Raw genomic sequence first — 19,471 nt, 5'->3', positions numbered from 1 at the left:
TATGTTTTGGTGGAGGTTTACAGGAATTAATGTTGCAGCTGCAAGGTAGGAATACAGTGCACAGTGAAATGTCATCCTCCACCAGGAGAGTAGCTGTGAAATACAGGGCCACCAGGACTTTCAGTTACTGCTCAGAAACTATGTAGAGGTGTGGTTTGAAAGTGGTGTGAATCACCTCCATTTTTTGTCTTCTGTGTGGAAGAAACGTTCTTGAGACTTTTTCTTCTAGCTCAAACCCCTCTTTTTGGACAAATTGCCTTTTTTTTTTAAATACTCAAGGCTTCTCTGGAAGTTCCCTTGGATAATATAGAAATGAACTTTTGGTTTTTGCTTCCAGCAGTACTTTCCTTAATATCCTTCTTCGGAACATGGACAGTGTAAGTTATTTTATTTCTTGCTCTTGCTTTAATATAAGATTAGTGTTGGTAAAGTGTGTTTGGAGTGCATTCTGTGAGTTAAAAGTTTGTGAATAGTAAAATTAAGTTTATTAAACAATATTAAAATCTAGCAGAAATCCTACAGTTAAAGTTTTTACACTTTTTTTACCACAGTGGTTATTACACTTGGGTCTGCAGATGCTGCCAGTGTGTACCAAGCAAATTCTGCAGACTCCTCTTTTGTAAAAACAACGTATCTGGTTAATGTAGTAAAACTGGTCTCTCACAGTTGCGGTAAGCGTAAGACCTTGTACATGACACATTTACTTTCCCTTAAGTACAGCTTTTGCGATTAATCTTTCCCTCAGTTTCAGTTAGAACTTAAGAACAATTAGAAATGAAAGGAGGCCATTCTGCGCTCATCCGGTTCCTATTAGCTGATTGATCTAAAAACTTGGGAGCCCCTTCTTAAAACCATTTTAAAAACGGGTCCCCCAAACAAAGTGAACCCCTACTTTATCATACTTCCTTTATAGTTTCTGAATTTGTTTACCATGGTTTTACTATGCTTGATCTGGAGTTCTTGAAGATTAGATTTTTTGAGTATATGATTTTTTAATTCATCCAGAGGATATGAGAGAAAAGGGACAAAGTAACAGCAGAAAGGGGTAACCTCAGGGCATGACCCGGATAGAAACACACACAATCTGCTTTATTTCCACACACCTCCGCCAAGGTAGACAAGCATGCTATTTTGGTATTACTAAATTACCCATTATTATTTATTTATTTATTTATTTATTTATTTCTTAGCAGACGCCCTTATCCAGGGCGACTTAAAATTGTTACAAGATATCACTTTATTTTTATATACAATTACATTATTTTTTACACATTATTTTTACGTACAATTACCCATTTATACAGTTGGGTTTTTACTGGAGCAATCTAGGTAAAGTACCTTGCTGAAGGGTGCAGCAGCAGTGTCCCCCACCTGGGATTGAACCCATGACCCTCTGGTCAAGAGTCCAAAGCCCTAACCACTACTCCACACTGCTGCCCCTATTGATTGTTTATTAGTTATGGATAAAGAGTTACATACATACAGAGAGTTGGACAGATGTAGACAACCTCTACGCACCCTGAGATTATTCAGTAACATGTTTTGTGACAATTGGACAAAAGATTCTCTAGATACAGAATATGCAAAAGTGTGACATACATAGAGAACGCCCTTCTCCACTATAAAATCCAGTTGGACAATGCACCACCAACGGAGGGTAGTTAATGCACCTAGATCGACTGGATGGGGCATTTGCTGCCCCATCCAGTTTCCCAAATTGCTAAGCCTTTTTGAGGCTGCAAAATGAGAAGCAAAAGATAACTTGGGCAGGCTTGATGATGGCTCACAGCGCCATGTGGGGAAGCCAGCTTTTCAATGCTACCTTTTAAATAGACAGGACTTCAATTCCCAGTTCTGCGAATCCAGCCCTTACGTATACCCCCATGATTTACTCAACTATAAATGTTTCTGACTCCAATATGCCATTTGTCACCCTAAGCATAATACGACTTTTTAATTATTTCTTTAGAGTGTCCAGGTATTTTATTCCCCTGATTTGCTCCCCAATTTAAAATGTCCCGTTGCATTCCCTCACTGCAGCAATTCTCCACACAGAGAAGTGCAGGTCTGTGAGTGTCCTACGATCAGTAGGGCCAGTAGGGTCCACTGTAGCGTGACAAGGAGAAGCAGTCCTTGTCGGTTTTGCTTGCTTAACCTGTGACTTAGCACAGCCAGGATGCAAACCTACACTTCCCTGACTCACCCAGCACACCACGTGGCCATGCTTTTTCTAGGTAGGACCAATATCATGAATATAAAACTTAATTTAATTCATCTAAACAGATTTGAAATATAATTATGATTATGGGTTTTCTTAAATCGCGGAGAATTTACATATTTTTCCTGGGTAGGTTATATAATAAAATTAAGATTTCACTGACCTGTTTAAACATGAAATAAACCTAACTAGATAATATTTCAGAGCACTATAAAAGCCTAAAAACAGTGGTAGTAAAATGGAGTGCTGTGTCATTTGTTAAAGGCAAGCATGCAACATCCCACTGCAGTGGTGTGAAGACTTGCCCATATGAGGTTGCACGTTTGCATCCACTGAATTGGTTGGTATTGTGAGCAATACAGATGTGGAAATTGATTAAAACAGTCCCAAAACTCGGTTACCCAAGGGCATCAGTCGTTCTATATGCAGCATGTTGGTTGTACAGTCCTGGAATTTATTTTATTAGTCCAGGGTCAAAAGAAAGAAAACCCAGAGTCGGGTCTAAAATTCTAATTATGTTTAAAAAGTGAGCAGCCAGTTGTTTGAACCGAGGTGGCTGTGCTAGATCGTACTTTGTAGTACTGATTTAACTACAGCGGACAGGAATACTTTTTGTCTGCACTGATATTCAAGTTGGTTTTCTGAAAGCTGATGTCTGTTTTATGTTCTGTTTAGCAGCCTCTGTAGTAGCCTTTCATTTATGTGTGATTCTGGTATTTTTTCTCAAGAAAAAATCCAGTCACATTACAAGATGTGCAAAACAAATTAAATCATCTGCATTTAAAGTTTCTTTGTGAAATTTCTTGACATGATCCTCAGCTGACACGTAGTTTTCTTTTTTTGATTTGTCGTCCATTTTTGTTATTTTACCGCCAGTGCTGAAAACTAGATTTTAGCAACCTAAATCAAAATAACAATGTAACACTGACTTTGTCCCACCACCTAATGTAAAGTACAGGCCAGAGAAAAGCCGGTACAGATGCACTGGTAGGCTGATTTAAACATCGTTGTCATGTGAACAGTAAACAAGGAAGTTAACTGCTTTGGAATATTTTTTTTAATGTATTTGCCCGAGGGCCTTTTTTCTTTTTATTTGCCTAAGTGTAATACACACAGGACGGCGTAGCGATGTGCCTATTTATAGAATTAAGATATAGTTTGCATCGCTTGCAGTGTGCAGTAGTTAATTTCAATCAATAGTTTTTTTTTTGTTTTTTCTTTAATTTTATTTAGTATCTCCATACTAGTCTTATGAATTGGCCACCGTCGAGGTGAATCTCCCTATTTGTGATATCTGAATAGGGTTTTCATCGACACCGAACACCCAGTGAAGCTAGTTCCCATACCAGTTGGATACCTGATATTTAACTGTAAATACTAACTTGAAAATGAGAGTGGAGAGAATGTAGTTGCTTATCTGGTTTTTTTTTTTTTTTAGAAGCAGCTGTGTAAATTGAGTCAGCTTACTTGGCAACCAGGAAGATGAGAAAGTATCCTATAACACTGCAGCTGTGTTTCTGCAAATTTTGCTGAGCCGAAGAGTGCAATCATTTAGTTGAAAAGAGAGAGAAACTAACTGGGTCTGAAGCCAGTCATTAGTGGAAAGTGGTAGCATACCAGAGTGTAATGGGCAGTGTAGTTTATTTATGTAACTAGATTTCATTTCTTGTACAATAATGTACTGTATATGAAAAATTTAGGCTTATGAGGCTGGATTTAAAAAATAAAGCATTGTATCAATCACTTAATGCAATACAAAACTTTAGCATAAATATTAGTAGACAACAGCATTTGACAAAATGACAACAGAATGGATTTGGACCTATCTCGCACAGTGTACGTTATACAGTAGCACTGTGGCACTGATATAATAATAACAAAGGTGTTTAGTGTTAATTAGTTAAGCACTACCATCCTACCAAGGGACATGCCATTGTAACTGCCCTTGAGGTACTATAGCCTGTTTATACACAGCCCTTCATTGTTATTGCTTTTGAATTAATCTGATAAGAGCATATCCATACTCTGGATCTTAAATATGATTGGTATGTTTTTCAGCTGCATATGTGCATAACTTTATTTATGTTGTTTGTATAACCTGACCTTTGGGATTAGTAAAAGATTTTTTGTTATTTATTCGAATGGATATTGGAATTGTCCTTTTAAATCAATTTCCCCCATGAGGTTTAGGGGTAGAACGCCTACTGATTTGGTAAAAAATAGTCGACTAGTATTTGTAAAAAAAATATATATATTATAGAGTCAACAGTCATATTTTCAAGTGTCACACAGGTGACCATAGTACACAGTTGTAAATGGAGTGGAGACAGACTTACGACAGAGGGTAGGAGCCATTTTACACTGAAGTGAGGGTATGGAATGGGTTACAAAGTCAAGCTGTTGCTGCTGAAAACTTTTTTCCACAAATTGCTGTCTCAGTCTAAATGCCCCTGGATCGTAGCTTGACGTATGTGATAGAATTAAACATTGCAGGTTGTACAAAATAGTTTGCCACCAGTAGAATGCAAAATTATTGTGTATGATCTGCTGCAGTAATTACTGTAGGTTTTTTTTTTTGTTTGTTTTTTAATTCAGTTTGGACACTTGCAAAATTGTTCACTCGCTTAACAATATCAGTTGATCTCCTAGCGTACTTAACCCGCCCCTGGACAGTGGTCCAGTTTTCTTTTTCAAATTGAAACACGCTTATAATCACATCAGGAACCTGGACCGATACACATAACTTAATTGGATTTAAGTGCAGGGTGAAAGTACACAATAGACAGTTTCCGTTGCAGTAAAGAGTAGGCTACCTCTAATGTATTGTTTGGAAAAATGATGATATAGTTGTATTCGCTGAAGATAATGCAAATCTAAGTGGCTATGCAAAGTCTTGTAAAGTTTTGATTAAAATATCACAACAAAAAGTGAAATGCATCTCTGCAGCCGCGGCACACTGGAAGGGACTGCTGCTTCCGCTACCAGAACCTGGGCCACATAATTCATAAGTTGTAACCAACAGCAAATTAAAAACAAAAAAAGATTGAATTGTTTCAATGTGAATAGGCCATAATATTAATGTAGTTCTCAAACCTTTTTTTTCCCCTTCTTAATTTACACTGTTACACTGGAAATTTGTCAGATTTTACACAAAACAAGGCAAAGGCTAGTGACGGCAGGAATATGAAAAGTGCTTTGTTTAAATGCCAATATATTTATCAAATGTGACTTAAAACATCGGGATTTGTTTGAATGAATGAGGAGTTATTGTTACTTTAAACTGTTACTTGAGGGATTTTTTTTTTTTTTTTTTTTTTTTTTTAAAAAAGCATTTTAACTCGATAATCTGTTAGAATTTGGACAATAATCAATGTCAACGTCCGGGTTCGATTTACAACATTTCATATACAGTGCCTTGCGAAAGTATTCGGCCCCCTTGAACTTTGCGACCTTTTGCCACATTTCAGGCTTCAAACATAAAGATATGAAACTGTAATTTTTTGTGAAGAATCAACAACAAGTGAGACACAATCATGAAGTGGAACGAAATTTATTGGATATTTCAAACTTTTTTAACAAATAAAAAACTGAAAAATTGGGCGTGCAAAATTATTCAGCCCCCTTAAGTTAATACTTTGTAGCGCCACCTTTTGCTGCGATTACTGCTGTAAGTCGCTTGGGGTATGTCTCTATCAGTTTTGCACATCGAGAGACTGAAATTTTTGCCCATTCCTCCTTGCAAAACAGCTCAAGCTCAGTGAGGTTGGATGGAGAGCATTTGTGAACAGCAGTTTTCAGTTCTTTCCACAGATTCTCGATTGGATTCAGGTCTGGACTTTGACTTGGCCATTCTAACACCTGGATATGTTTATTTGTGAATCATTCCATTGTAGATTTTGCTTTATGTTTTGGATCATTGTCTTGTTGGAAGACAAATCTCCGTCCCAGTCTCAGGTCTTTTGCAGACTCCATCAGGTTTTCTTCCAGAATGGTCCTGTATTTGGCTCCATCCATCTTCCCATCAATTTTAACCATCTTCCCTGTCCCTGCTGAAGAAAAGCAGGCCCAAACCATGATGCTGCCACCACCATGTTTGACAGTGGGGATGGTGTGTTCAGGGTGATGAGCTGTGTTGCTTTTACGCCAAACATAACGTTTTGCATTGTTGCCAAAAAGTTCGATTTTGGTTTCATCTGACCAGAGCACCTTCTTCCACATGTTTGGTGTGTCTCCCAGGTGGCTTGTGGCAAACTGTAAACGACACTTTTTATGGATATCTTTAAGAAATGGCTTTCTTCTTGCCACTCTTCCATAAAGGCCAGATTTGTGCAGTATACGACTGATTGTTGTCCTATGGACAGAGTCTCCCACCTCAGCTGTAGATCTCTGCAGTTCATCCAGAGTGATCATGGGCCTCTTGGCTGCATCTCTGATCAGTCTTCTCCTTGTATGAGCTGAAAGTTTAGAGGGACGGCCAGGTCTTGGTAGATTTGCAGTGGTCTGATACTCCTTCCATTTCAATATTGTCGCTTGCACAGTGCTCCTTGGGATGTTTAAAGCTTGGGAAATCTTTTTGTATCCAAATCCGGCTTTAAACTTCTCCACAACAGTATCTCGGACCTGCCTGGTGTGTTCCTTGTTCTTCATGATGCTCTCTGCGCTTTAAACGGACCTCTGAGACTATCACAGTGCAGGTGCATTTATACGGAGACTTGATTACACACAGGTGGATTCTATTTATCATCATTAGTCATTTAGGTCAACATTGGATCATTCAGAGATCCTCACTGAACTTCTGGAGAGAGTTTGCTGCACTGAAAGTAAAGGGGCTGAATAATTTTGCACGTCCAATTTTTCAGTTTTTTATTTGTTAAAAAAGTTTGAAATATCCAATAAATTTCGTTCCACTTCATGATTGTGTCCCACTTGTTGTTGATTCTTCACAAAAAATTACAGTTTCGTATCTTTATGTTTGAAGCCTGAAATGTGGCAAAAGGTCGCAAAGTTCAAGGGGGCCGAATACTTTCGCAAGGCACTGTATATATATATAATTGTAAATGACCTTCACCACTCACGGTTCTTTGCCCCTTTAAAAGCACAGACCCAGGACACAGGAATGGAGTTTTTTAAAGCGCGGATGCGCTATTTTTAATTCACAAAATAAAACACAAAATAAATAAAACAAACACCTAGCTCTACTGAGCACTAACTGAACCCACAGGAACCTCAACTAAACGGCAGGATGGCTAAGCCGTTTACCTGCTAAACACCACGAAACACTCTCTTCTTCAAACTTACCTTTCGTCCTTTTCACGACTGCTAGGAAGCAGAGCACCCCTTCTGCCTCCTTCTCCTCAGCAGCCCTGAGCAGACTGACTGCTTCTCTTTTATACCCTGCACCTGGTCCTAATTTACAATTACTATCCAGATGCAGGGGATAATTAACAATCAAACAATTAACAAATTAAATTAAACAATAAAGCAAAACAATTAAATTAAAACAAATGTGCATTCGCACATGTTTTTTTTCACGCAGGGAGGATTAACCCCCTCCCTGCTGTGTTACACCCCCCCCCCCCCCCCCCCTTGTCTTTTCAAGACACCGGCCATTCGACGGCCACCCTCCACCCTTAAAAGACCACCCACACCCAAGTCCAAAGATGTCTATTTTCGCCCTCTTCCATGGGCGGGCTTGAGGGTGGGTTGGTCCCTCCGGCGTTTCCAGCAGTGTGGAGTAGTGGTTAGGGCTCTGGACTCTTGACCGGAGGGTCGTGGGTTCAATCCCTGGTAGGGGACACTGCTGCTGTACCCTTGAGCAAGGTACTTTACCTAGATTGCTCCAGTAAAAACCGAACTGTATAAATGGGTAATTGTATGTAAAAATAATGTGATATCTTGTAACAATTGTAAGTTGCCCTGGATAAGGGCGTCTGCTAAGAAATAAATAATAATAATAATAATAATAATAATATTGATCCTCTCAATTAAATCTTTAAAATCCATGTCTATTTTAAATTTCTGGGTCTTTAGGGGCACCTACTCTTGCTGCCACCATATGTAACAACTGCTTGGAAGCAGAGCACCCCTTCTGCCTCCTTCTCCTCAGGCCTAAGCATACCGACTGCTTCTCTTTTATACCCTAATTTACAATTACTATCCAGAGGCTCAATGAGAAATACTAGAGTGAAAAGGTTGTGCCAAAATGAAAAAGCGAAATAAATAAATAAATACATGAAATGTATTTCGATTTTTATTTATTTATTTATTTTGGCACAAATTATCCTCCATAAATTTAAAGCGCACAGACTGTAAACTGAAACTCTGCAATTGACTGCAGGTCCCAGAATAAATCAAACCCCAATCGCTCTTGTGAAAGAGTGCTTATGTGATAATATCGCTGGTTTCCATGTCGCATTTTCTTTATCCCGAAACCAAAACTAGCTATTTCCAATCCGTGAAAAGGGCGGAGAGGAGTTTCGCAGGAGTAGGAGGGACCACTGAAAGCAACATGAAAACAGCTGTTGACCAATCCCCAGCTGATGCACTGGGCAGGCAAAATAAGCTGATCCCTGGAGCCAGAATTACACTTCAGCCATCAACACCAGCTAGAAGGATATCTACATCATCAGATGGAAGGAAACACAAATGGATGGAGACGCAGACGGATCACATTAATTTACTGTAAAGCTACGTCTTAGTTGGTGCTTATCTTGGCAAGAGCCGAGTTCAAATCAGCATGAAGTTTTAACATTTACTCTCATGTAATGGAAATCACTTTCCATTAGCCTTTCATTTGTTACAACAGGGCACACTAAAGTCTTCCTTCGCCATCAGCCCGGGTGGCTGTGGGCAGTTGATGAACTGCCCGGGCAGATGCCGAAATGACATAAAATTCGAAGCTAATTCGGCATCTGCCCGCTGCAGCTGGGCACTTTGCCAACTGTCCAATTTCGGCAATGGTCCATAACACATACATATATAGGACAAAACTTTTAGGAATCTAGTGTATTGCCCTGGCAGAGAAAGTAAGAATTCCATCATTGTATCTGGCACATTAAAAATGGTTTAACGAATAAATGTTACCTTTGTTGAAATTGGGCATCTAAAATATCAAAAAAAAAGTTGGTAGAAGAAACTGACACTGGTAGAGTTCTTGTCTAAACATTTTGTTTAAAATTTGATTTATGTTTTTATTTTTTATTGTTGTATATGATTAGAATACATTTTCCATGATACTGATAACTAATGTGTTTTTGTTATCCCAGGTATGTATGTGTCAGACCCATAGCATTATTTCATATAAATGATGACAAGATATGGATCAGTTTCACCTGTGGAACAAATATTACAGCTTCCTGATTCTATCTGTAGGATTTTTATGATTATTGGATAAGAAGTTCACAGGGACCTACTTATACATGCTTTCTGACTTGTTATTGAGCTAAAGGCCATGTCTTTGGAATTTGATTAAACTTCACACGGACGTTTGTTGCAATCTGTTATTGAACACAGTATACATATGGAAGCAAATATAGTTTACTGTTTTTTTTTTTTTTTTAATAATCTAGGTGAGTGTTATTTATATATAAGTTGCAGGCAAGTCTGTAATTATTTGTACTGTATAAAGTAAGCATATGTATTTCTCTTGTTTTACAGGTATGGCCTAGCTCTGGCAAATCGCCATGTGTGCCCACTTGACAACTGGTATGTACATCTTAAAATGTCTTGAATGAGAAAATGGAGATAGACATAAACTGCAGATTCATTTTGGGTGATTTTTAAAGTAAAATGTAGTCTTCATGGTGAACCAAAACAAACAACAACAAAACATGCTGGTCTGCCTTTTCTAGTTCAAGACTACAACACCTAAAGTGTTTCAGATATATAAATAAAAATATTACCCAAAAAAACATATTCAGAGTTTTCATTGATATATAAGTGCATTAACACTACACCTTGATTTACTGGAGATTACAGACAGGCTTAGTATATGTTGGCTGTTCTTTATCAAACCACACTTTCTGTCTCTGGTAACTTCACAAGTTTTGAGGTTTTGTTGCATAAGTAATAACGTAATTGGAAAAACAAAAGTTAACAATCACTTTGACGTCAAACAAGTACTGACCAAGCAAAACCACAGGCAGAGCCCCACCTATGAAAAAGCATGTCACTGTAGGGCAGGTGCTGTCACAGAAGATTGCATTGTGTTGAACTGTGGGAGGAAAAATGTCAGACGTTTTGACATTTTGAATGTTTGAGTTTTTTTGGTTTTCTTAAGAGGAAGATTACAAAAATATTATTGTTTGCCAAGAATGTATTTTTACTATGGCAACACAGCAAGAGCTAGATAAACAAGATTTCTCAGTATGCTTGCCAGAAAATGTGTTGCGGCTTCTCTTCCTAGGTCATTTCACCTCAGCAGTGTTTTGTTGGCTGCAAAACATGGCAGTCAATAGGGCACACATGATACTGATACATATAATGCATTTATAGAAGTGCTTATGTAAAGAGGTCAGTCTTATTTCTGAAAGCAGCCAGGACTTGTAATGTATTAAAGCCCATTACTCGGTGACAGTAGTGTAACAGGAGGAACAGCAAGAGAAAGTGAGAGTGTGTAATAATCTGCAATTTCATGTTCTATAAATTTGACCTCTAAATACAGTGGTGTCTGCACCCTGGCTCACTTTTTCCAAAATGTTCGTCTTCATTTTCAATTACTGTGGTAAACATTTATAAGCAAAAGGTCCCTAAGAATGGGGGTTGCTTATTGGGGTTACCTGACAACTTCCTGTAATAGCAACTTTCTGCTTCCTGCTTCAGTGAAAATACGATTATTTCTGAAAGTGAACTAAAACACTTAAAACTCTATATGAATGGGAAATGAATAGCAGTTATGATGTATTATGGAATATTGTATATTATGCATGTTTCTTTTCAATTATAAATCATTTCTTGTCATTGTAGGCAATACACAAATTCCTGTTCTCTGAACAGTACAGAAAGATGCTGCACGATACGACATATTCCATTCATAAGGTATGAGCTGCTCTTAGCATTTTTCAGACAAGACACTTTGGTTATGTTTGTTAATGTATGGATTTATTTAGAGCATTTTACAGTACCTAGCAATCCCAAGCAATCCACTTGGATTGCATCAACCACTCATCTTTATGAATGGATCAAACTGCTATGCAATGTGAGTTATTTCCATCCCTGGATAACCACAGATAGGTGGTTGATGTAATCAACCTCCCAGTGCTGTAAAATGATGTAACAGTATGTGAATAACTAAAAAAATAAATGTTCTTTAGTAAACTTTTTGAAACTTCAGAGCTGCTTATGGTAGTTTGAGAGAATTCAGAATAAGTTTACCCAGCTCATTACCCTTCATTCAAGACCATTGATGTGTTCTTGATGAAGAGAAAACACTCACAATAAAGTTACTAAACCAGAAATAAACCAGCCAGATGTTTCATTTTGGAGATGGAAGGAGTCTCAATTTGTAGTAAAGTGGAGAAAATTGTTGACCCAATTCTGATGAAACTAGCCAAATACTTTCTCAAGTTATTAATTAATCAGAAAGAGGGGCTATGGAGGTTGTCTGATGGTATGTCTAACCACCTGTCTGAGGCAAAAGGGCATGCTATATTTTATCTATTTTCTTCAAAATAATAAATAAAATGGCATCAAAATACAAATGTATCAAATGGCCCAAAAGCAGAGATTGAGAGCAAGTATTGTGTCTTATGGGCCCAATGATGCCCATCCGCACAGCTGAGAGGATCACTGCTCTAGAGTTATGAAACGCCACAATTGTTGTTTTTCCCTTTTAGTAAAATAAAATGCAAGTAACAATTTGAAGTAAAAAAATCTTCACACAAAAAACTATCAGTATGTGAACCAGAGTAAAGAGTGTGCTCCTGGAAGGTTGATGAAAACAAATTGAACATTTGTGACCAGTGAGACAAATGGTAGAGTTTGGATCTTTGATTTGAAAGGGAATTGTGATGGAAAATAATGGTATAGTACCAGTATGGTATGAGGGTGAACAATTTTGAAACACACAGTTTATTCAGAAATTAATGATAGTCATGAGACTGTACAGTGAAGTTTCAGTCAAAAATATATTATTAATATGCAACAAAAAGAAGTGTGTATGTATGTGATCTATATTTTAAAATTGGTGTGAACTACATATACATTTTTGAGGAAACATTTGACAATTTTTCCAAAATTATGAAAAAGCTAAGATAATTTGATTACAATTGTTTAAGAACAACATTGCAAAAGGTAACAGAAATATAACTTTTACTAGTATATTTATTTAAACTCTATTAAATATAAAGTGCAACATATTACTCGGTAACAGTGTTTCTTTTTACAGCACCTGTGGAATGAATGCTCCTGAAAATGCCTTGTTCAGTGCAACTTTAAACTCTGGGGCAATTTTATGTACGTACATGATATATATATATATATATATATATATATATATATATATATATATATATATATATATTTTTTTTTACAGTTCTGAAGTATTATAGGCTAATGTAAATCCAAGCTATTTAACTAATGGGGGCTTGGTGGTCCAGTGGTTGGAGAAAGGGGCTTGTTACCAGGTCAGTTCAATCCCAGCTCAGCCACGGATTCACTGTGTGTGACCGTGAGGAAGTCACTTTACTTCCTTGTGCTCTGTCCTTCGGATGAGACATAAAACCAAGGTCCTATTGTAAGTGACTCTGCAGCAGCAGTTGTGATGCATAGTTCACCCCCTAGTCCTTTGGATAAAAGCATCTGCTAAATGACTAATTAATAATAATAATAATAATAATAATAATAATAATAATAATAATAATAATAATAATAATAATAATAATAATAATAATAGAACAGTCATTGTCATAAGTACTGGGCAGCAGTGTGGAGTAGTAGTTAGGGCTTAGGACTCTTGACCGAAGGGGTGTGGGTTCAATCCCAGGTGGGGTACACTGTTGCTGTACCCTTGAGCAAGGTACTTTACCTTGATTGCTCCAGTAAAAACCCAACTGTATAAATGGGTAATTGTATGTAAAAATAATGTGTAAAAAAATAATGTAATTGTATATAAAAAATAATGTGATATCTTGTAACAATTGTAAGTCGCCCTGGATAAGGGCGTCTGCTAAGAAATAAATACTAATAATACAATAATAATACTGCAATGCAAATGTTAACCAGTGCTTTAAAAAAATATTCTCTCATTAGCAAGTCTGAAAAACCAGAAGACAATAAAACCAGAAGTCATTAAAAATGACGTTCTAGTCATAACGTTTGTCATTCGGTTTATTAAGTTTCTTTTAGTATTTATACATTTGAGTGTTTAATAATTATGGATGATAACAAGAAGGGACTGTTATGCTTCTGAGAGGTAACAAAATGTTTAATGGCTTGGTTAAAACCTGCAGTAGCTAACATGAAACAGTGTATGCATGGCGATGTGTGTTAAGCCCTGGATTTTGATAACAGTCTTAACCGCATGGCAGTTCCAAAGCAGTTCTTGATGCGTGTCTGTCTTTCTGTTTCAGTACTTGTGTTCTGCATCTTTCAACACGCTCACATAATCAAGAAGAACAATGACAACGTCACGCTCAGCAGAATTGGACTGGCAGTCGGATGTCTGTCTTCGTTTGGAGCCTTTATTACTGGAAACTGCAATGTAAGACAGGAGTAGACATGTTTACATTGAAATGAAAGGCAGTTCAAGCATTTAATTACATATTTTTTATTCTTGTTTTGTTGTTGTAGTAGCTTTAAAATAAAATGATGTCTGATGGGCAGGCTCATACTTGCCTTTTATTCTTTTTAGCTCTGGAGGTCAATCAGAAAAATAGTTTGGTGGTATCTAGCTCCCTGTGGTAATTAAGGCACAGTACCAAATCTTAAAAGACGTTGACATAGTTAGCCCTTACCCTTTAAGCGCAGTACAGAAACCAGGACCAGAAGACACAGTTGGAAATTGAGTGGAGATAGACTTAGGACAGAGGGAAGGAGACTCATCTTCACAGAGAGAGTGGTGAGGTATGGAATGGGCTACCTAGTCATGTTGTTGAGGCAGAATCACTTGGATCCTTAAACCTAACTTGTCAAAGTTCTGAGATCAATCAGCTACTAGGAACCAGATGAGCTTAGATGGGTCTGAATGGCCTCCTCTCGTTCGTAAATGTTCTTATGTAAATACTTACTCCTATTAAATTAAACCCCCCTCATAAGGTAAAATGGTATGCTAACAAGTTATGAGCCTTGAACTTTTCTTCTGTTCTTATCAGACAGTTGTAGTGCAAGCACTGCACTGCACCCTCACATTTACTAATTTGATTTTTTATAGTCTTTGTGTTTTACAGCCTGGGACTCTCATGGTACTTCATTACGTGGGTGCTGCATTGTGCTTTGTGAGCACCTGTCTTTATACTCTAATCATGAGTATTTTGACATACCGCTGCTTTGTAACAGGACTGGAGTATATTCTTGCTCCAATAAGGACTATATCGACCGCCATTCAAATTACAGCCACCATCTTCTGTATCCTTGGACATATAAAGTTGGTTTTAATGCTTCTCTATGTATGTGTATATATATTTAACTATCTAGTATACAGTATATCATTACTAAAGTTATAATACATTTCAGATTGTGTTTAGGTATAGGTATATGAATCATTAAAAACTATAAAACGGCTACCAGGTAAAAGCATGGCTACGTGTTATGGAAGGTGAGTCATTATTATTATTATTTATTTCTTAGCAGACGCCCTTATCCAGGGCGACTTACAATTGTTACAAGATATCACATTATTTTTACATACAATTACATTATTTTTTAACACATTATTTTTTACATACAATTGCCCATTTATACAGTTGGGTTTTTACTGGAGCAATCTAGGCAAAGTACCTTGCTCAAGGGTAAAGCAACAGTGTCCCCAACCGGGGATTGAACCCACGACCCTACGGTCAAGAGTCCAGAGCCCTAACCACTACTCCACACTGCTGCCCCATACAGTCAGGGGAGCGCAGGTTCACATTCTAGCTGTGCAAAGTCTTCGCTGGTGATTCTGGAAGGAGCGTGGCATTGGCTCTGGCTTACCCTGCTTGGTAAAACATGGTCAGTGTCAAAGATATATTATATGCATTAAAAATAAATTGTGGGGCTCCCGAGTGGCGCATCCAGTAAATGCACTCGCATAGAGTACAGGATGCGCTCTATAGTCTGGACGTCGCCGGTTCGAGACCAGGCTATTCCTTTGCCGACCAAGGACGGGAGCTTCCTGGGGGCGGCGCACAATTGACCGAGCGCTGCCCAGGGTGAGGGAGGGTTAGGTCGGCCAGGGTGTCCTCGGCTCACCGCGCACCAGCGACCCCTGTGGTCTGGCCGTGCGCCTGCGGGCTTGCCTGTAAGCTGCCCAGAGCTGTGTTGTCCTCTGACGCTGTAGCTCTGAGGTGGCTGCACGGTGAGTCTGCAGTGTGTTAAAAAGCGGGCAGCTAATGGCACACGCTTCGGAGGACAGCATGTGTTTGTCTTCGTCCCTCCTGAGTCAGCACAGGGGTGGTAGCGGTGAGCTGAGCTAAACAAAATAATAGGACACTACTAAATTGGGGAGAAAATAACAAAATAAATAAATAAATAATTGGCTAAATTTAAAAAAAAAAAAATGTGTATGATTAAAAAAAAAAAACATTGTGCACGATACTATAACATAATAGGCAAATGAGGATAAGTATTCTCAAATTGTCCTTAACCGAAATGTCCCAGATATAGTTTTTTTCCCACAGGAAACCTATGACTACCAGCATATTTCTGCCATTTTTGAATGGATTTTGGCCACAAATATTCAACTATTTGAACTAAGCTTTGTGGTTGAATTTTATTATTTTTCTGCTTCCATGTTGTCTGTGTTAATATCCAAAGATGAGGAGGAAACATCATTAATAATGTCGTGATGTGGCAGGAGATTAGCTAGTTAATAAATTAATTATTATATAGTGTAATCAAATCTTAAGTCTATTGTTGATATTGTATATACTTTCATGTTGGTAAATGCTATGTTTTTGTTGTCTTGTTTTCACTGTTTAGTATTTTAGTATAATATTTTTCTGATACCACAAGTTATTTAGCTTTGCTTTGGGCATTTGCATGTTGTTTTTTAAATTTGTTCAACATTAAAAAATATATAATATAAAGCAAATAAAAGCATCCAAGAACCACCTCAAAATATGTAGATTAGTACTGCCAGGACTCTCTATGGGTAGCCATGGAACAACAAACATAACACAGAGGTAAATTAGTAGCTCGGAAAACTGTCCGGAGCATCTAATTCATTCAATAAAACATTACCTTTATATTCCATAAATGCACTGCATGAAAATATAAACCACATTCACACAGACAACAAGATTAGTAACAACAACAAATGCAAGCCAAGGAATTACAAATCATGCTGCCAAAATGAAAATATAAAAGGTCTTCTACCTTGTAACTGGTCATTTTATAAAAACGCTCCGACCTGATTCAGTGGAAACAATTTCAGCATCATATATAATATTAACCTGAAGAAATTGAAAAATACCAAATTTAGGAAGACTAGACTGTGCTTTTTATATGCTCTCTGCAAGTCAGCTACATGGTTAGTGGCCTGTGTTTTCAGGGTGTCACAGTTGGGGCTGGCTGTTAAAGACCCTAAACCTAAAATGTCACACCTAATTTCCCCTTTTGAAGGATTTCTGCTTGATAGGTCTGGACCTAACTACCAGTGGAAACGTTAATTGTTAACAAGAAAGGATGCACACACTTGAGCAGGGCACCACTGCACTGTGAATTTTAGGGTGTGCTTCACTGTGCCGTAAAGATTCTGTGAACCTATTCTAGGCAGTTAACTATTACAATGGTCAAGAGCCAGACTGTTCCTGTCTTGTGAACCCAGACCAGGGCAGATATCTGTTCAGTCATAGTACTCTGTTTTAGTGCTTTGCTTTTCATTCTTAGGTCTGATTAGGATTATATATGATTCTTGTTGCTTGGTAATCACTAAGTTGTGTACTGAAAGAGTAAAGCCCAGAGTTCTATTCAGACTGTTCTTTTGTGTACTGGCTGTGTGCAGTACAGGCCATGAAAAACATATCCGTGACATCAGCAGAAATCATGAAGAACAGAAACAGTCAAGCTTGCATTCAGGAAACATGCTGCATTTTCTTTTACCATCTTCATAATAAATATTTATGAATGTGTGTAAGTGACCAAAGTGTTATTTAATGTATTTTACAATATCATGAAATATGATCTTTCTAAAAAAAAAAAAAAAAAAAAAATGCTGTTTTGTGTGGGTCTCCAAATGAATGAAGACCCCAAAATGAGATCAAATAAAATAATGTATTAATTCTCTGCAGTGACACCGTAAACTGATAGCTGCTGATTTACTTCATACTGAATAGGGAGGGGAAAATATCTGAAATAAAAATACATTTATATTTTCTAGTTATACACGTTAAACACTTACTTCAATGTCATAATAAACTAACAACCTATCATATCTATTGTGCTTCCTGTTTCCTGTCAGCCGCTGGTATCCATGTACAGTAGGCATAGCAATTTAAACAAGATCTGGCCTTGCAGGGTGTGAGTCATTTCTATTGCATAACTGGGAGGATCCCAACCTGTGGTCTGAGAAAATTCCCTAAATTAGGCTGCAAATATCCACTCACACCCACAGGCAATCAATCCACTAAAACAAACTCTCTGGCTTAACCAACCTAGTTTCTATTAATGTATCTAATCCAAATATTATGAAATATTTCTCATGCTATAATTAACCAATCACTGCTAAAATTTAGCCACATTAAATTAAAAAAGGGAGTCAAATGTAAGTGGTCTTTGCTGTTTTCAGAAACCTGTACTGTATATTTCTTTTCATTCTGTGTCACTCCATATATTGTTGTTTGTCAATGCACTACAGTATATAAAATGATTGAATAACCTTGTCTGAGAAAATGTTATTTTTTTATTAGTTCAGTACTGTAATTAATAGCTTGTTTAAGTACACTGACAGATTTCAGTTGTCAGAAATTGAGGGTCGACATTTAAACTGGAAAGGTGCAGATGCCCTCTTCTTGGGTAGAACTATCAAGTAGACAAATGTTTTGGCTAAATTATACTTCAAATATATTTTACGCATAGCTTCCAAAACACTGATGTAGTTTGTCTACTTACACTTTACCTCAGAATTATAATTGACACTAAGGATCGAGTTATAAGTACAACTAAGCTCCAAAGATGTCAATAAAAATATTTTAAAAATATGATGGGGAAGTGCAAATTATCTGTGAACTGTAAAGCATGTTAGCTGAATCTGAATTATTTGTAATATGGTCCCAGAGCTGGCTTGTTACTATCACAGCATTAATGATAGTGAAATGGCAAGAGTGACTTTCAATGGCTTCAGAAAGTAGCGGGGTTCTGAAAAATATAATTTGTACATCCCCACATGTTGCTACAACTGTTGAGATAACGCACCTGTAATTTTTCTTTTCATTGTTAACATCCTGACAACTTTGTACACTTATAACTTTAAAGTCTGTTTCAAAGCAGGAGGAGCAATTAAAAAAACAAACATAAGAAATACTCTGGCTTTTCTGTTCTGTACCACATCACGGATCATTATTGCTGTGTTACCTTTTTGATAATGTGGGCAAAATAATCCTTACACTATCAGTGCACTAGAGCGGCCATTTTGAAACAGACTTTAAAGTTATAAGTGTAAAAAGTTGTCAGGACGTTAACAATGAAAAGAAAAATTACAGGTACATTATTAAAACAGTTGTAACAATACATAGGGCCGTGTAACGCTATATTATTCTGAACCCTGCTACTTACTCTTTAAAGCTGGTAGCATTAGGTAGTCCAACATTAGTGCTAATAGGGGTCTGTGAAACCATTAATATATGAATGTCCATGTGAGATTCTTTTTTTAGTCTGCTTGGTGTATGAACTGTAGCCTGGTGTGAGCTGAAAAGAACAAAGGGATCAGGCAAGGCAACTAGAATACTACTGTTTGTTTTTGTGTTGTAAGAAAAATAAAATCTTGTGATCTTGCCCATGTTTACCTCCATACTGATCTTTGTATATTCTTTTCTGTGAATGAAGTTTTAAAAAAATAAAAATAAAAATCACTTCTAGGTAGACAAGCTGAGCAAGTAAGAAAGCCCTTTTCTACAGGTCATG

At 37.3% G+C, this 19,471-nt stretch overlaps 1 protein-coding gene across 2 annotated transcripts; it reads left to right on the top strand.

Annotated features, from left to right (window-relative positions):
• Positions 1-16: 16 nt before the first annotated feature.
• On the top strand, positions 17-19,342 carry LOC131737451 (transmembrane protein 150A-like). 2 transcript variants are annotated; one of them, XM_059026539.1, is made up of 7 exons: positions 17-377; positions 9,875-9,922; positions 11,183-11,254; positions 12,588-12,670; positions 13,786-13,916; positions 14,602-14,779; positions 16,010-19,342. In XM_059026539.1, exons 1-7 carry the CDS (start codon positions 313-315, stop codon positions 16,195-16,197), a joined length of 765 nt encoding a protein of 254 aa, XP_058882522.1. In that variant the 5' UTR covers positions 17-312; the 3' UTR covers positions 16,198-19,342. The 2 variants fall into 2 exon arrangements, with proteins under 2 accessions (XP_058882522.1, XP_058882523.1); XM_059026540.1 differs by having other exon boundaries at positions 18-377; positions 12,603-12,670.
• The last annotated feature ends 129 nt before the right edge of the window (positions 19,343-19,471 follow it).

Source organism: Acipenser ruthenus, chromosome 7, assembly GCF_902713425.1.
Source record: "Acipenser ruthenus chromosome 7, fAciRut3.2 maternal haplotype, whole genome shotgun sequence".
Lineage (NCBI taxonomy): Eukaryota > Metazoa > Chordata > Actinopteri > Acipenseriformes > Acipenseridae > Acipenser > Acipenser ruthenus.
The sequence above is the reverse complement of the archived record's forward strand: the minus strand, read 5'-3'. Positions and strand labels throughout refer to the sequence as shown.